General features: G+C 40.3%; 1 protein-coding gene across 14 annotated transcripts in view; it reads right to left on the minus strand.

Annotated features, from left to right (window-relative positions):
• Nucleotides 1-16728, minus strand: part of ZRANB3 (zinc finger RANBP2-type containing 3) — a 368239-nt gene that overhangs the window by 26381 nt on the left and 325130 nt on the right. For 7 of the 14 annotated variants that reach the window (XM_055380838.2, XM_055380839.2, XM_055380843.2 and 4 more), the window contains exons 20-21: nt 12226-12357; nt 6373-9825 (exon numbers count right to left, since the gene is read on the minus strand). In XM_055380838.2, the coding sequence (XP_055236813.1) occupies nt 9727-9825; nt 12226-12357 (231 nt within the window). In that variant the 3' untranslated portion in view covers nt 6373-9726. Of the gene's footprint in view, nt 1-1571; nt 2264-6372; nt 9826-12225; nt 12358-16728 lie in introns of those variants that run through there. The other 7 variants (XM_055380840.2, XM_055380844.1, XM_063694791.1 and 4 more) reach the window with 3 other exon arrangements.

Raw genomic sequence — 16728 nt, forward strand, 5'->3', positions numbered from 1 at the left:
TTCTAAGAACTGAAGAGGAGGAAACATTTTTTTTTCTTTTTCTTTTTTTATTTTTTTGAGACAGAGTCTCACTCTGTTGTCCAGGCTGGAGTGCAGTGGTGCAATCTCAGCTTGCTGCAATCTCTGCCTCCCAGGTTCAAACGATTCTCCTGCCTTGCCTCCTGAGGAGTTGGGATTATAAGTGCGCACTACCACACCCGGCTGATTTTTTTATTTTTAGTAGAGACGAGGTTTCACCATGTTGACCAGGCTGGTCAAGGAAACAATTTTTAACTCATTCTATGAAGCCAGCATTGCCCTAATACTAAAGCCAGACAAGGACACCACAAGAGAAGAAAAATACAAACCAGTATCCCTTATGAACATGGATGCAAAAATGCTCAACAAAATACCAGCACACTGAATTCAGCAGCATATTAAAGGATTATGCACTATGACAAAGTTGGATTTATTCCTGGAATACAAGCATGATTCAACATATAAAAATGGATCATTGTAATACACCACATTAAAAGAATAAAGGACAGAAACCACATGATCATCTCATTTGCTGCAGAAAAAGAATCTGACAAAAAATTCAATACTCTTTTACAATAATAATAATCAACAAACTAGGAATGGAAACTACCTCAACATAATAAAGGCAATATATTTAAAAAACATAATTAACATCATATTTAATGATTACAGACTAAAAGCCTTTCTTCTAAGATCAGGAACAAGACATGCCTGCTTTCACCATTTCCATTCAACACTAATGGAAGTTCTAGCCAGAGCAATTAGGCAAGAAAAAAAAGAAAAGGCACTGAAATTGGAAAGGATGAAGTAAAATTATCTGTTTGCAGAGAACATGATCTTAGTATAGAAACCCCTAGAGATTCCACATTTTAAAAACTCTGTAAAAACTAATAAATGAATTTAGCAAAGATGCAGGATATAAAACATGCAAAAATAAGTTTCATTTCTATACACTGAAAATGAACCAATTGAAAAGGAAATTTAAAAAACAATTCTATTTATACTAGCATCAAAAAATAAAATATGTAGGAATTAACCACGAAAGGGAAAGACCTATAAACTAAAATCTACAAACATTGCTGAAAGAAATTATAGACAATATAAATAAATAAATGAAAACACATTCCATGTTCATGGATTGGAATAGTTAATATAGTAAATGTGTCAATACTACTCATAGTGATCTACAGATTCAATGCAATATTTATTGATATGTTTTGGATATTTGTCCCCTCCAAATCTCATGTTGAAATGTGATCCCAATGTTGGAGGTGTGGCGTGGAGGGAAGTATTTGGCTCATGAGGGCAGATCCCTCATGGCTTGGTGCTGTCCTTGTGATAATGAGTTCTTGTGAGATCTGGCGGTTTAAAAGTATGTGGTACCTCCTCCTGCTCTCACCATATGAAACATTGGCTCTTTCTTTGCCTTCTGCCATGAGTGTAAGGTTCCTGAAGCCCTCACCAGAAGGGGATGCTGGAGCCATGCTGGTACAGTCTGCAGAACTGTGATCCAATTAAACATATTTTCTTCATAAATTACCCAGCCTTGGGTATTTCTTTTTCTTTCTTTTTTTTTTTTTTTTTTTTTTTTTGAGATGGAGTTTTGCTCTTGTTGCCCAGGCTGGAGTGCAATGGCATGTTCTTTGCTCACCGCAACCTCTGCCTCCTGGGTTCAAGCAATTCTTCTGCCTCAGCCTCCCGAGTAGCTGGGATTACAGGCATGCGCCACCACGCCTGGCTAATTTTGTATTTTTAGTAGAGACAGGGTTTCTCTAAGTTGGTCGGGCTGGTCTTGAACTCCTGACCTCAGGTGATCCACCTGCCTCGGCCTCCCAAAGTGCTGGGATTACAGGCGTGAGTCACCACACCCAGGCCGGGTATTTCTTTATAGTGACACAAGAATGGCCTAACACACTTATCAAAATCTTACTGATATTTCTGTAGAAATAGAAAAGTCCATCCTAAAATTTATATGGAATCTTAAGGGACCCCAAATAGCCAAAACAATCTTGTAAAGAAATCAGAGGTCTCACATTTCCTGATCTCAAAATTTACTACACAGTTACAGTAATCAAAACAGTGTGGTACTGGCATAAAGGCAGATATATAGACCAATGGAATAAAGTACAGAGCCCAGAAATAGATCCATACTTACATGGTCAAATGATTTCCAACAAGGGTGCCAAGATCATTCAATGGGGAAAGGACAGTCTTTTCAACAAATGGTGCTGGGGAAACTGCACATCTACATGTAAAAGAATGAAGTTGGACCTTAGCTAATACTAAATACAAAAATTAACATGAAATAGATCAAAGACTTAAATGTAGGAACTAAAACTATAAAACTCTTAGAAGAATACACAGGGGAAAGGCTTCAAGGCATTGGACTTGGCAATGACTTCCTAGATCTGACATCAAAGGCACAGGCAACAAAAGAAATAACAGACAAATTGGGCTTCATAAAAAATTTAAAACTTTTGTGTAAAGTTCATTCAATTGAGTAAAACGACGATTCACAGAATAAGAGAGAAGATTTGCAAATCACATATCTGGTAAGTAATTAATGTCCAGAAGATACAAATAACTCCTAAAGCTCAACAATAAAAGCAAATAATTCAACTCAAAAATGGGCATAGGACTTGAATAGATATTTCTCCAACAGTAATATACAAATGGCCAATAAGCATATGAAAAGATGCTCAACATCACTAATCATTAGGGAAAAGCAAATCAAGGCCACAATGAGATACTATTTCAAACCCATTAGGATGGCTACTATAAAACAAAACAAAACGAAAAGTGATGGTGAGGATATGGAGAAATTGGAACCCTTGTGCATTGCTGGTGGGAATGTAAAATGTTGCAGCTGTAGAAAACAATGTAGCATTTCCTCAAAATATTAAACTAGAATTATTTGTTCCAGCAATTCCACTTTTGAGTACATACCCCAAAGAATTGAAAACGGAGTTTCAAACACATGTGCATACTCATATTCATAGCAGCATTATTCACAACAACTGAAAGGTGGACACAACCCCAGTGTCCACAGATGGATGAATGAATTTAAAAAAAGTAGATAACGATGAAATATTATTTGGCCTAAAATAGGAAGGAGATTCTGACACATGCTTCAACATGGATAAACCCTGAGGACGTAATGATAAGTGAAATAGGCCAGACACAAAAGGACAAATATTGTATGATTGCACTTATATGAAGTGCCTAGATTATTAGTCAAATACATACTGACAGAAAGTAGAATGGTGGTGTTTTACACTATTCTTGCATTGCTATAAAGAAATTCCTGAGACTGGGTAATTTATAAAGAAAAGAAGTTTATGGCTGGGTGTGGTGGCTCACACCTGTAATCCCAGCACTTTGGGAGGCTGAGGTCAGAAGTAAAAGACCAGCCTGGCCAACATGGCTAAACCCCGTCTCTACTAAAAGTACAAAAATTAGCCAGGCATGGTGGCAGGCGCCTGTAATCCCAGCTGCTCAGGAGGCTGAGGCAGGAGAATCACTTGAACCCGGGAGGCGGAGGCTGCAGTGAGCTGAGATTGCACCACTGCACTCCAGCCTGAGTGACAAGAGCAAGACTCCGTCTCAAAAAAAAAAAAAAAGAGGTGTATTTGGCTCATGGTTCTGCAGTCTTTACAGGAAGCATGGTGCTGGCATCTGCTCAGCTTCTAGGGAGGCCTCAGGAAGCTTACAATCATGGCAGAAGGTGATGGGGGATCAGGCACGTCACATGGTGAAAGGAGGAGCAAGAGAGAGAGAGAGTGGCGAGGGAGGTGCCCCACACATTTAAACAACCAGATCTGGTAAGAACTCACTATCATGAAGACAGCACCAAGCGATGAGGGATCCGCCCCCATGATCCAAACACCTCCCACCAGGCCCCACTTCCAGATTGAGGATTACAATTCAACATGAGATTTGGGTGGGGGCAAATAGCCAAACTATATTAGGTGGTTACCAAGAACTGGGGAAAGAGTTAGTGAGTGCAGAGTTTCAGTATGGGACGATAAAAAGTGCTAGAGATGCATGGTGATTGATGATGGTTACACAATAATGTGAATGTACTTAATACCAACTTAAGTACATTTAAAAACAATTAAAATGATAAATTTTACCACAAAAATTACATATATGGCTTGTATTATATTTCTGTTGGATTGTACTGGTCTAGAAACACAATGTGTTTTATAGTTAATTGTGATTAGTGGTCATAATTCACAAATACCTTTTTTTTTAAAAAAAAAAAAAAAAGCAAAAACACCCTTGGCAGGATTTATTTGAACAAAATCAGGTGTCTGACCTCTACTTAACTACTAATATGAAACCACACTGGCATATGGCACACTAAGGAAGGGAGTCATTTTTACTTACAAGCAGCAGCAGGCACAAGGAACCAAATGGGCCACAGAGAGGCACATTAGGCTGGAGAAAGGGCAGGCATTGATGTCAGGGTGGCAGATGGTTTCTAAGGCCCATGGGGAGTTCAAGAACTAGTGGACACAAGTCCAGGGTTCAGGGTTAGGGTAGTATTTGAGCAATGGTATTTCAATAGGGACTGATTTTGTCATCGTGCTATATGCACAAGATGGCATACAGTGATGCAACATGAAATACCTCTTCCTCAAACCTCAAGTTTTGCTAAAAGAAGAAATTTTTGGCCTCTCTCTACCCTCACTCCCTCCTCCCTAAAGGAAGCAGAATGACTTATCCCATTGGCAAATTTAGGAGAAGTCATGGAGGATGAAAACGCCTGCCCCCTTTCTCTCTGATCAGCCTGTCTACAGAACAGACTGCTTTTATGTGCTGAGGACAGAAGCCCTCAAGTTTGGCCTGGGGATCCTTCTCTCATTGTCCCCAAGATGAAGTCAAGTGACTGCAGGCCTGGGTTTTGGGGTAAGTTTGCTTGCCCTCCAGGATAGATTAACTCTTACTTTCCTGCAGGGGGCCACCCCAGGGCCCCAGTTGAACACAGAGGCCCTAAGTATGAGAGAGCTTGACTGGTGCTGCAGATCCATGCATGATTTAGAATTCTCTTTTATTAACCTCAAAACTGACATTGTCAATTCCATCTGTCTGATATCTGCATCTTATTTCTCAACTGGTTCCCAGTTTGATGTGGGGAGAGAGACATTAGAAATTATCCTTCCTAAACCTCCTAAGAGCAGTTTTCAAAACAGTAAGAACAAAAACAGCATAGCAATATTTCATGTATGGCTTTAAAAAATATCCATTTGATGAAAGCCAAGACATAAATTAAGTCACAGTTCTGTAAGAAAGTATTATGTAGAAGGCAGGTAAAATATTTCTGCAGGATCGCGAAGGCTCTAAGCACAGCAATCTGGGTTACACCAAGAAGACTGGGCTGTGTCTGTGGCATCTGTGTGTAAATGATGCATGCCAAGCACTTGCTAGATTCAGGTAGCACAAGAGTGCTAAGTTGAAACGATGTTGGGCTTTCTTTTTTTTTTTTTTTTTTTTTTGAGATGGAGTTTCACTCTTGTTGCCCAGGCTGGAGTGCAATGGTGCAATCTCGGCTCACCGCAACCTCTGCCTCCCAGGTTCAAGTGATTCTCCTGGCTCAGCCTCCCGAGTAGGTGGGATTACAGGCATCCACCACCATGCCCGGCTAATTTTCTGTATTTTTAGTAGAGACAGGGTTTCACCAGGTTGACCAGGCTGGTCTTGAACCCCTGACCTCAGGTAATCCACCCGCCTCGGCCTCCCAAAGTGCTGGGATGGGTTCTTTCTTTCTTTTCTTTTTTTTTTTTTTTTTTGAGGCGGAGTCTTGCTCTGTCACCCAGGCTGGAGTGCAGTGGTGCGATCGCGGCTCACTGCAAGCTCCATCTCCTGGGTTCATGCCATTCTCCTGCTTCAGCCTCCTAAGTAGCTGGGACTACAGGCACCCGCCACCACGCCCGGCTAATTATTTTTTCGTATTTTTAGTAGAGATGGGGTTTCACCATGTTAGCCAGGATGGTCTCGATCTCCTGACCTCGTGATCCACCCACCTTGGCCCCACAAAGTTCTGGGATTACAGGCGTGAGCCACCACACCCGGCCTGGATGGGCTCTTTCTTAAACAGACTTTAGCTTCATATAGTTTAGGTGTTTGGCGGCTCTCCAATCTAATGATGACATCTAGTTGCAGGGAAGGCAGATGTGTGAGAGCAGAGAGACCATGAAATATAAACACTTTAGCAAATGTGGAATAATTAACAATATTTTTAAGGTGTACCAGAGGCCAGTTTCCAGAAAATAGCTAGAAGCTACTGCTGGAAAGACCCTAGTCAATGATTTGAGGGAGGTAAGAGAGAAACTGCTAAGGCAGAGAGGCAGGTAGTTGGAACACAGAATGTATTTTAATAACAGTGACATTTCTCAATGGTAATTATGAACACAACCAGGGTGGCAAAAACACCCTTAACGATATAAAGCAACTGACAAACTTGAGATGGGATAAACCCTTTCTGGTAGTTGGATATTCAGATAGATTAGTGCAGTGACTAGGAGCCCACAATTTTCCAGTTCAAAAGAACAAATGGTGGAATGAGAGACAGGCTAATAATATGCAACAGAAAATGAGACATTTTTACAATTTATTTTTGATGTTTGATATCCATGATTCTGTATCCTATGAGTAAACACAACCTATTTACTGTAAAGAGCTCAAGAGCATTGACTTTTTTGTCATATAATTTAAAATGCCTCATACTTTTATTTCTAAAGAAACTACATTTTAAATGGTTCACTCAAGAATCTGAAGAAGGGATTTGATTTATTAGCAAGATGTATGGGCATAAAATCCTTTTCCCATCCAGTTAAGAAAATGTAGAGGGTATTCACTTGTCACAGGAAAATCTCCCCAAGAAATGTACGTTGGGCTGTAATTAACGCCAAGAGTGGGCGTCTTTAAAAATTCCATATGAATTATTCCTCCTGGCTCTGGGGCTACTAAAAGCAACTTTACTAGTCATCAGAATGTGTCTGGGATCAATGTCACCCAGTGACGGGAACAGGAAGGCAGGCCAGCCTGATGCTGGCTGTGCAAGGTTTGAGTGTGTGAGCCCACCATGCTCCGGAAGTCCTCCCCACCCTACCCCTACCCACAGGCATATTTTCATATGGTTCCCTATCGTAAGCGGGTTCCTTCGTCACTTACCACTTCCCAGCTCTGTTCCCTGGACCCAGAGCCTTTTTTCTTTTTTGAGATGGGGCCTTGCTGTGTTACCCAGGCTGGTCATGAACCCCTGGGCTTAAGTGACCCTCCTACCTCAGCCTCCTGTGTAGCTAGGACTACAAGCAAGTGCCATCATACCTAGCCAGAGCCCTTTTTTGTTGTTGTTTTCTTAGCCTAAACTGTATCTTGCAGCTTCTCTGAGTCTTTTCAGAGCCAGGCCTATCCTTTTACACTCATTGTACCCACCTGTGTTTTCACTCCACCTCCATCTCCTGAGTGGCAGCAGCTGTCTTCTTCCTGGGGCATCTGCACTTCCTTCTGCACTCAGGATCTGCCACTTGCTCTGACACTTTCTGTGTCCCTCTGTCATAACCTCCCATTTGCAATACATAGTGGGGAGCTTCTGTTTCAGATTGTGAGGAGGAAAGAACAGTCTCCTCAAGATGCCCTTTCGGTCTCGGTTATTAGATCAATCTCTATTTTCAGTCTCAGAACCCTTCATCTCAATGTGCCCCACAAGTAATGCAGACCAAATTAGGGGAAGGCAGGACACAAAGCTCTGAGACATGTCAGGAAGGGATGGGGACGGGCCAGTCAGTGTCCTGTACAGCAAATGCTCACTGCTCCTTTCGGCATTTTTAATTAGTCAGAATTCTGAAACCTGGTATAGACTGAGCCTATCTTCATGGATTGTTTCACCTCAAACCATCACACAGTTCTTACATCTGAGAACTTTCTCCTTAGAATTATCACCTTAGTGTGATCTGAAGAGCAAGTTCCCCTCAAATTTGACCTACTTAGACCTCGCTTGCAAAACCCCATGCTGGAGGAAAGGAAGCGTGCCTGCTTCCTGGCTCTCAACCATGACAAATCCTAGGTTACCTTGGAAATGAGGCAGAAAACTGCAAAGAGCACCTGACCAACTAAGCAGAAAGGAGGCCAAAGAAAGCCCAACTTCATTTATAAAATAACCAACATGACTTGATCTCATACAATAAAATAGAAACTGAGGAACAACTGTGGTTGTATAATCTTTGATTGTATAATCTTTCTAAAAACAAGTCCTTTATGTTGTAAAACACTAGCTATTAATTAACGTGGGAAAATGCTCAAACTAAAGAGGTATATGTCCTAATAGTATTTACAAACAGCTCCCTTTTGGGAATGTAATTCTTCCTCAGTCCTGTATTTTGTATAGTTCCGACTCTTTGCCCTCATGATTCTGACATATTGCAGGACTAGGCCCTGGGTTTGTTTCATCGTCACTCTTATTTTATGTCAATTACATTTTAATGTTATTATTGTATATTTAAATGCATATAACCATCTGATTATGCCTTATTATAAAGTGTTTTATCATCATCACTCTTTTTAAAATAAGTACCAGAAACATACCTTTAATAACACAGGGTTTTAAAAACAGAAAATGAGAACCAGAAGACAAAGTGTATTTTGATAGTACGCTTAGTTTTTTTGTTTGTTTGTTTGAGACAGAGTCTAGCTCTGTCGCCCAGGCTGGAGTTCAATGGCGTGATCTCGGCTCACTGCAACCTCTGCTTCCCGGGTTCAAGCAATTCTCCTGCCTCAGCCTCCTGAGTATCTGAGATTACACGTGCACAACACCATGCCCAGCTAATTTTTTGTATTTTTAGTAGAGATGGGGTTTCACCGTATTAGCCAGGATGGTCTCGATCTATCTCCTGACCTCATGATCCACCCACTTTGGCCTCCCAAAGTGCTGGGATTACACGCGTGAGCCACCGCGCCCAGCCAACAGTAAGCCTAGTTTTATTCATTTTTTAAAAAAAGATCTAAAAAATCAAGCTTAAGTGGCATTTTACATTTTATGTTTTCAGTTATTTAATAGTTTTAACAATTACTTTACACAGAACTCCCAAATTGTCCACAAACACCATAGGTACCTCATTTTGAAAAGGATATTTTTGATAAAGATGACTAGCTAAGAAATAAAGCAAGAAAAGCAACACCCAAAATGTGTGCCCCAAGCTCATTCTGGAGGTATTTAGTGGACAATCTCTCTTGAATCCTAAGCAGGCTGGTCATGCTTGGCCCAGAATTCCCAAATAATGATTTGCGTCTGAAATTTCCCATAAGGTTTTGCAATGTTCCGTTCATACCTATGACAGTCCAGAACAATACTAATCCAGAAGCATTTTTAGGTAATTGAGAGTACATTTTTTAAACACAATCTATGTACAATACAGTGATTAGGCATATTAGGGGTAAAGAGCTTAACAAAACATTGCTGAAACATAATTGCGAGTCTGCATCAAATCAAAAAGACCACAGAAATATTCAGTATTGTATCTTAGTTTCTGTTAAGTACTTTCAAAATGTATTTAACACTAAAAGTAATTAGTTGAAGAGAATTTGAATTCTTGATTTTTGTTCTGAAAATTTTTACTCTCAATATATTAAACAAACATGGAAAACTTCTGTATTAAAGTCTTCCACATGTAAACCATTTGTCATTCATTCATATATTTTTCTACTTTACTTCTTTACCAAAAATCGTGTGATGTCTGATCCATGCTTTGATGCTAGAGATTGTCTTCTCACCTGGCTTCTTTCCTTAGCTTGTCTGGCAGTTCTCTAAAAGTTAAAAAATATGCATGTGTACATGTTAGGAAAAAAGCACTGGCTACAAAAGCTCAAAAACTCTTTATATTGTTAGTTTGGAAAATCTACAGTCACTACACCCATTTTCCAGTGGTTGGCCATTGAAGAGTTACCAAACCACAAGGCAGAGTATCTCAGCAGCTCTGAGATCCTGAGGTCCTAGGTTCATAGGACCAACATAGCAGGAGAAAACATACAACTTGGGGGATGTCTTGCTACCCAGCGACAGCATGAATTCCTCATTTGGAGACTAGGAAGGCCCTGATTCTCCCATCCAAGTGGGAGTTCTTTTTTTTTTTTTTTTTTTGAGATGGAGTTTTGTTCTTTCGCCGAGGCTGAAGTGAAGTGATGTGATCTCGGCTCACTGCAACCTCCGCCCCGCAGGTTCAAGCAATTCTCCAGCCTCAGCCTCCAGAGTAGCTGGAATTATAGGCACCTGCCACCACACCCAGCTAATTTTTGTATTTTTAGTGGAGACGGGGTTTTGCCATGTTGGCCAGGCTGGTCTCGAACTCCTGACCTCAAGTGATCCACCCACCTCAGCCTCCCCAAGTGGGAGTTCTTAAGGCAACTTGGGATTACCCAGCGAAGAAAATCTACCCACTTCCTATTCTCTGATCCCAGAGGCCATTTCCAACTCAACAGATGAGCTGGTGTAGAAAATAAAATGACATAGACCAGAACTGGATTCTTCTGCTAATCCCACAAATAACATTTTTCATGAGAATCTAAAAAAATAATTACAGAAAGGGCTGCATTTTCTTTGGCTATTTCTTAATTCTCTTATAAGTCCTGAATTTGCTAATAACTTGCACAGCTGAGAAATCAGATGACTTTTTTTTCCCAATTGAAGTCCATGTGAGGTGTTCCAGGCGGAAACAGTAAGGACAGAAGAGAAGCTTACGGTGGAGGGCGGTGGCTCACACCTGTAATCCCAACGCTTTGAAAGGCCAAGGCAGGTAGATCACCTGAGGTCAGGAGTTTGAGACCAGCCTGGACAACATGGTGAAACCCCGTCTCTACTAAAAATACAAAAATCAGCCAGGTGTGGTGGTGGGTGCCTGTAATCCTAGCTACTCAGGAGGCTGAGGTAGGAGAATCAGCTTGAACCCGGGAGGCAGAGGCTGCAGTGAGCCGAGATCATGCTGAGATCACACCATCACACTCCAGCCTGGGTGACAGAGAAAGACTCCGTCTCAAAAAAAAAAAAAAAAGTAGTAAAGAGTTCATACTTTATAAACATTGGCAAAGGATCTGAAATAGTACTCAAAAGTTTAAATATAACTGATTAGCATCTTTAAAAAACATCGATGTCTTTAGCAAACAAAACAATTGCAGGCCATTCTCCCTGCACCACATAGGCATCCACTGACCATACCCAGTGGCAGTTAAATGGGCTTCTGGGGCCATAAATGAGTAAAATTCTTTGGAAAACAGTTTGGTGATAAATTCCTACATTGTCAAAAATATCCAAATACTTTTGACTCCGTGATTTTTACACGTGAGAATCTACCGTAAGGAATGACCTCAAAATGTAGAAAACAGTTTTGTTTACAAAAAATGTGCTTGGTGGCATGATATATAAAAGCAAAAAAATTTAGATAAATATTAATCAGTATGGGAATGGTTAAGTAAACTACAGTAGAGATCTGCTCAATAGAATACTGTATTATGCAGTCATTTTAGATGATATAAGTTATGAATGGTTAGAGTACATGAGAAATGCTTAGATCTTGCTGTAAGTGAAAAAAAGTTGAATACGAAGTTGCATATTGAATATTTCTACGATGATCTCAGCAGGTAAATCCCACTACCTTTTACTGGACTGCCTGTAAAAAATTCATCCTGGTAGATAAACAATAGTAGGTGTTTTTTCCTCTCATTCTAAGCAACAGGTAACTAACTACCCAAAGATGGGGCAGAGTTAACTGGTTTCATACTTTGGCCAGCAATGAAACCTTTGCATGTTGAACTGAGTTGGTCCTAGAGATAACTTATCAATGTTTTCAGATATTTCAGGATATCCTTAGTTGTATGCAAACATGTATCACTGCCCCAATTCACCAAACTTCCAGTTTGAGGATCCAGGTCTCATCAAGACAATATGTAAACTGTGTTCATTTCTTTCTTGGTAGTGGTGCAAATGTCTTGGTCCTAGAATGAATGAAAAGGGAAGCAGCTTCTCTTGCATCTGTGACACAGGCCTTGAGAGGAAAGGCAAGTGTTAGATGATGAAAGGAGTAAAATGCGCCTCGAATCTCAGACCAGAGATAAATTCATCCACATAATCTTCCACAACTGTGTGCACAATTTTCCATTTGACTTCTCAGGATGCAGTCAAAGCAGTCAAAGCTATATGAGAGCTTCACTGACCTCTTTGTGACAGACTGTGCAGAGAGTCTGCAGGTTGTCCAGGGAACACTGTCCTCCTCCCCCATACACTGGCTTGATGTGATCCACCTGCCAGAAATGTCCTTCCCCTGGGTTTCTTATCATTTCATTTAGCTGCAATAAGAATACAAGGTCAGCAATTTTCAACATATACTGCAAGAAGTGTTTGTTGGTTTTGCATTGTGCAATCATGTTTATACAGGAAAATCATGGGGAAAAATACATCAGGAGAGCTTTTTATAGCTTTTATTGTGAGTAGAAAAAACCCTCTGTTAGAAGTTTGAAAGCAAAAAGATGTGCTTCTGAAAGTTTTTTTCTCCCTTAACCTAACTCATTTTGAAAAAATTACAAGAAAATATAAAATACCAAGACTCCTGACAGATTGGGAAAAACTGGTTTTTCTACACCTGTAAGTTAGTTTATATATTCACTAAACCAAATCTAAGAAAATAGTAAGAATAGATTAGAAATTTAAAACTTCTCAGCCAGGCACGGTGGCTCATGCCTGTAATCCCAGCACTTTGGGAGGCCAAGGCAGGCGGATCACGAGGTCAGGAGATTAAGACAATCCTGGCTAACACGGTGAAACCCCGTCTCTACTAAAAATACAAAAAATTAGCCAGGCATGGTGGCAGGTGTCTGTAGTCCCAGCTACTGCGGAGGCTGAGGCAGGAGAATGGCGTGAACCCGGGAGGTGGAGCTTGCAGTGAGCAGAGATTGCGCCACTGCACTCCAGCCTGGGTGACAGACTCGGTCTCAAAAAAAAAAAAAAAGAAAGAAATTTAAAACTTCTCAATACTACTGAGTCAAACAATCTTTAATTGTTGACCTAAATGCTTTTGTCACTATACAATGGCAGTTTAATGTCAATAGCTATTACCTAGAACTTTTAATAGCTACTATTCACCAGAGAACTTTCCAAGTTATGTGAACTGGAATGAAATTTCTAGAACAAATATCTGTAACTTGCATATTTGGAATAATTAAAGATGACCATTTAAAGTAGCCTTTATTTAGGCCAGTCCATATATACACATTTTATATTTAATCAATGATAACCTACATTAAAATGGGATGTATTTTATCATTTTACCTGAGGTAGTAAAACCAACTCACACCACGGCAATGCAGTTGTCTAAATATCACAAAGATGAGTATGGCACTTGCTTTTATTTCCTTCAACTTCACGGCTGCTGGCCATGGGAACCCATGATTATGTATAAAGCCTGTTTAAGCAAGCCTGTCAGGCACAATGACCTGATCAATAGTGCTGGCCCATGAGGAGTCACAAGAGGCAACAAGTTGGAGTAGTAAACTTTGTCCAGCTGACCTTTGTTACTGCCTGCCTTACCTTCTCTTCTGTGCTGAACTTCCCAACTTCTGTTAGAAGAAATGTATTGATTTTTGTTTTTGAGGTTGGCATTGTTAGAAGCTACTACAAATGGCGGTCTTGTGCATCAAGCAAATGGCATAGTCTTAGGGAAAAAAAATCCATTTTGGTTTTGCCTTTTTAAACCAATTCCTTCTCTCTGAGCAGCCCCCACTCTGACAGACTCAATAATTCAGAAGATGCTTCTTTAGTTTTTCCAAGCAATTGTAAGGCAAATCACTTGAGGCCACTCTTCAATATCCTAAATTTGCCCACCTCTTGAAGGAATCACTTGATGTGGTAGTGCATGCCTGTAATCCCAGATGTTTGGGAGGCTGAGGCAGGAGGATCACTTGGCCCAGGAGCCAGGAGTTCAAGATCATCCTGGGAAACACACTGAGATCCCAGACCCAATCTCAAAAAAAAAAAAATATATATATATATAAAATATAAAAATATATATAATATATATGTTTTATTATATATATTTATATATATATTATATATACATATAAAATCACTCTCTAACTAGTCCTACCCAATTCGAGCCTATTGTGTTCCTTATTCTCAGAGCACTTTTGTCTTAGATGTCTATTATATTACTTCTGCATTCCTGGACAGGTTGCTTTCAATGACCTTGAGTCATTTTGTTGCATGTCTTCTGGAAGCCATCATGCTGAGACAGCAGTAACTGGAGTCTGACTGACATCCCTGGGATGCGTAAAATATGTCCCTCGCCAATGAGACCAAAAGATCTTTCAGGAACTCTGGATATCATTAGAGAAATAGTGTATTTCCCTATCTCTCAGAGACATGCTAATTCATCTTCGCAGAAATGCCGATTAATTCATTCTCTCATAATTCAGCAACACTGTCCTAGGTAAATAAAAATATATAATTTGTTGAACTGGCAGGAATTCATCCAATATTTTAGTGGGCACACAGTGGCTGAGGGGTGATTCTTTTTAAATTAAGCACATTACAAAATTACATTTTATTTAGAGATAGGGTCTCGCTCTGTTGCCCAGGCTGGAGTGCAGTGGCACCATCACAGCTTGCTGCAGCCTTGACCTTCTGGGCTCAAGCAATCCTCCTATCAGCCAACCAAGTAGCTGGGACTACAGGTGCATGCTACCACACCCGGCTAATTTTTCAGGTTTTTTTTTTCTTTTGTAGAAATGGGGTTCCACTAGCTGGGACTACAGGTGCATGCTACCACACCCGGCTAATTGTTCTGGTTTTTTTCTTTTGTAGAAATGGGGTTCCACTATGTTGCTCAGGCTGGTAACTCTTGGCTCAAGCAATCCTCCCGCCTTGGCCTCTCCAAGTACTGGGATTACAGGTATGAGCCAACGCCTGGCCTAGTTTGAAATTTAGAATTGTTCAGATAGCAAGATTAGAAATCCAGTTGAATTTTGGAAATGAAAGTGAATATTGATGATAGTGTGCTATAAATAATAATTTGTCATAATTTGGTGTATTAAAATTACATTTTTCAATGCAATGAACACATATATGTGTGTGAGTGTATATACACATACATAGCCTCTGACTGTGATGGACTACATTTCTGGGTTATCTGTTTGCCTCTTGTCTTTCAATATTAACATGGAAAGGGGAATCGCCAGACCATAGGTACCTCTTGATATACTGCACCACCTGTTAAGATCTTTTCCCAAAATAACTGAATGAGAATGAAACTAAGCCTCTAGATCTTACAATTCTTATTGAGAAAATTGGGGGAATAGAAGAACATGTCAAACAATACCTTGCAGATACAGGAAGACAAATCCAGAATGGCAAATGATCCAGTATATTCAACCATTGATAGTATGATAGTATAAAAAAGGAATGGGGTGCTATAATAGATTAAATGAAGCATAAGAGGAATTATAATCAAATATACTATGTGGGTGACATTTTGATTCTAATTTGAACAAAGTAACTATAAAATACTTTTTTTTTTGGAGACAGAGTCTTGCTCTGTTGCCCAAGCTGGAGTGCAGTGGCATGATCTTGGCTCACTGCAACCTCTGCTTCTCAGCTTCAAGTGATTCTTCTGCCTCAGCTCCCGAGTAGTTGGGATTACAGATGCTTGCCACCACGCCTGGCTAATTTTTTATACTTTTACTAGAGATGGGGTTTCTCCATATTGGCCAGGCTGGTCTCGAACTCCTGACCTCAGGTGATACACCTGCCTTGGCCTCCCAAAGTGTTGGGATTACAGGTGTGAGCCACTGCGCCCAGCAAAAGGCATTTTTGAGACAACCTGGGAAACCAAACATAGACTTAGTATAATTAAGGAATTGTAATTGTGTTGGGTGTGATAACTCATACTGGGATTATATTTAAAAGAAAGAGAGGAAAGGAAATGAGGACAAGCAAAGAGAGAAGGAGGAAAGGAGAAAAGGAAGGAAGGGAGAGAGAGAGAAAGGGGAAGAGGGAGGGGGGAACAGGGGAGGGAGAGGAAAAGAAAGATAGAAGGAAGGAAGGAGGTCTTTACCCGTGAGAGATACAGAATGAAAATATTCAAGAGTGAAAAGAAACGTCTGGAATTTCCTTTAAAATAATCTAGGAGATGGCCGGGCACGATGGCTCATGCCTGTAATCCCAGCACTTTGGGAGGCTGAGGCGGGTGGATCACCTGAGGTCAGGGGTTCAAAACTAGCCTGGCCAATATGGTGAAATCCCGTCTCTACTAAAAATACAAAAATTAGCCAGGTGTGGTGGCACATGCCTGTAATTCCAGCTACTCAGGAGGCTGAGGCATGAGTATCGCTTGAACCCAGGTGGCAGAGGTTGCAGTGAGTTGAGATTGCGCCACTGCACTCCAGCCTGGGTGACAAGAGCGAAACTCTGTCTCCAAAATAAATAAATAAATAAATAAATAAATAAATAATAAAATATTCTAGGAGAAACAAACAAGTGAGTCAATGACAGATGAAAATGAATGCCAAAATGCTGGAAACTGTTAAAGCTGGCTGATGGACATATGGGTCCATTATTTTCTTTCCTTTTATATATCTGAATATTCCCATGTTAAAATGTACAAAATAGAGAGTCAATATTCATTACTCAGTACAATGCTGCCTTCTATCTATCACATGATTATAACT

The sequence above is a fragment of the Gorilla gorilla genome, chromosome 11 (assembly GCF_029281585.2).
Source record: "Gorilla gorilla gorilla isolate KB3781 chromosome 11, NHGRI_mGorGor1-v2.1_pri, whole genome shotgun sequence".
Taxonomy (NCBI): Eukaryota; Metazoa; Chordata; class Mammalia; order Primates; family Hominidae; genus Gorilla; species Gorilla gorilla.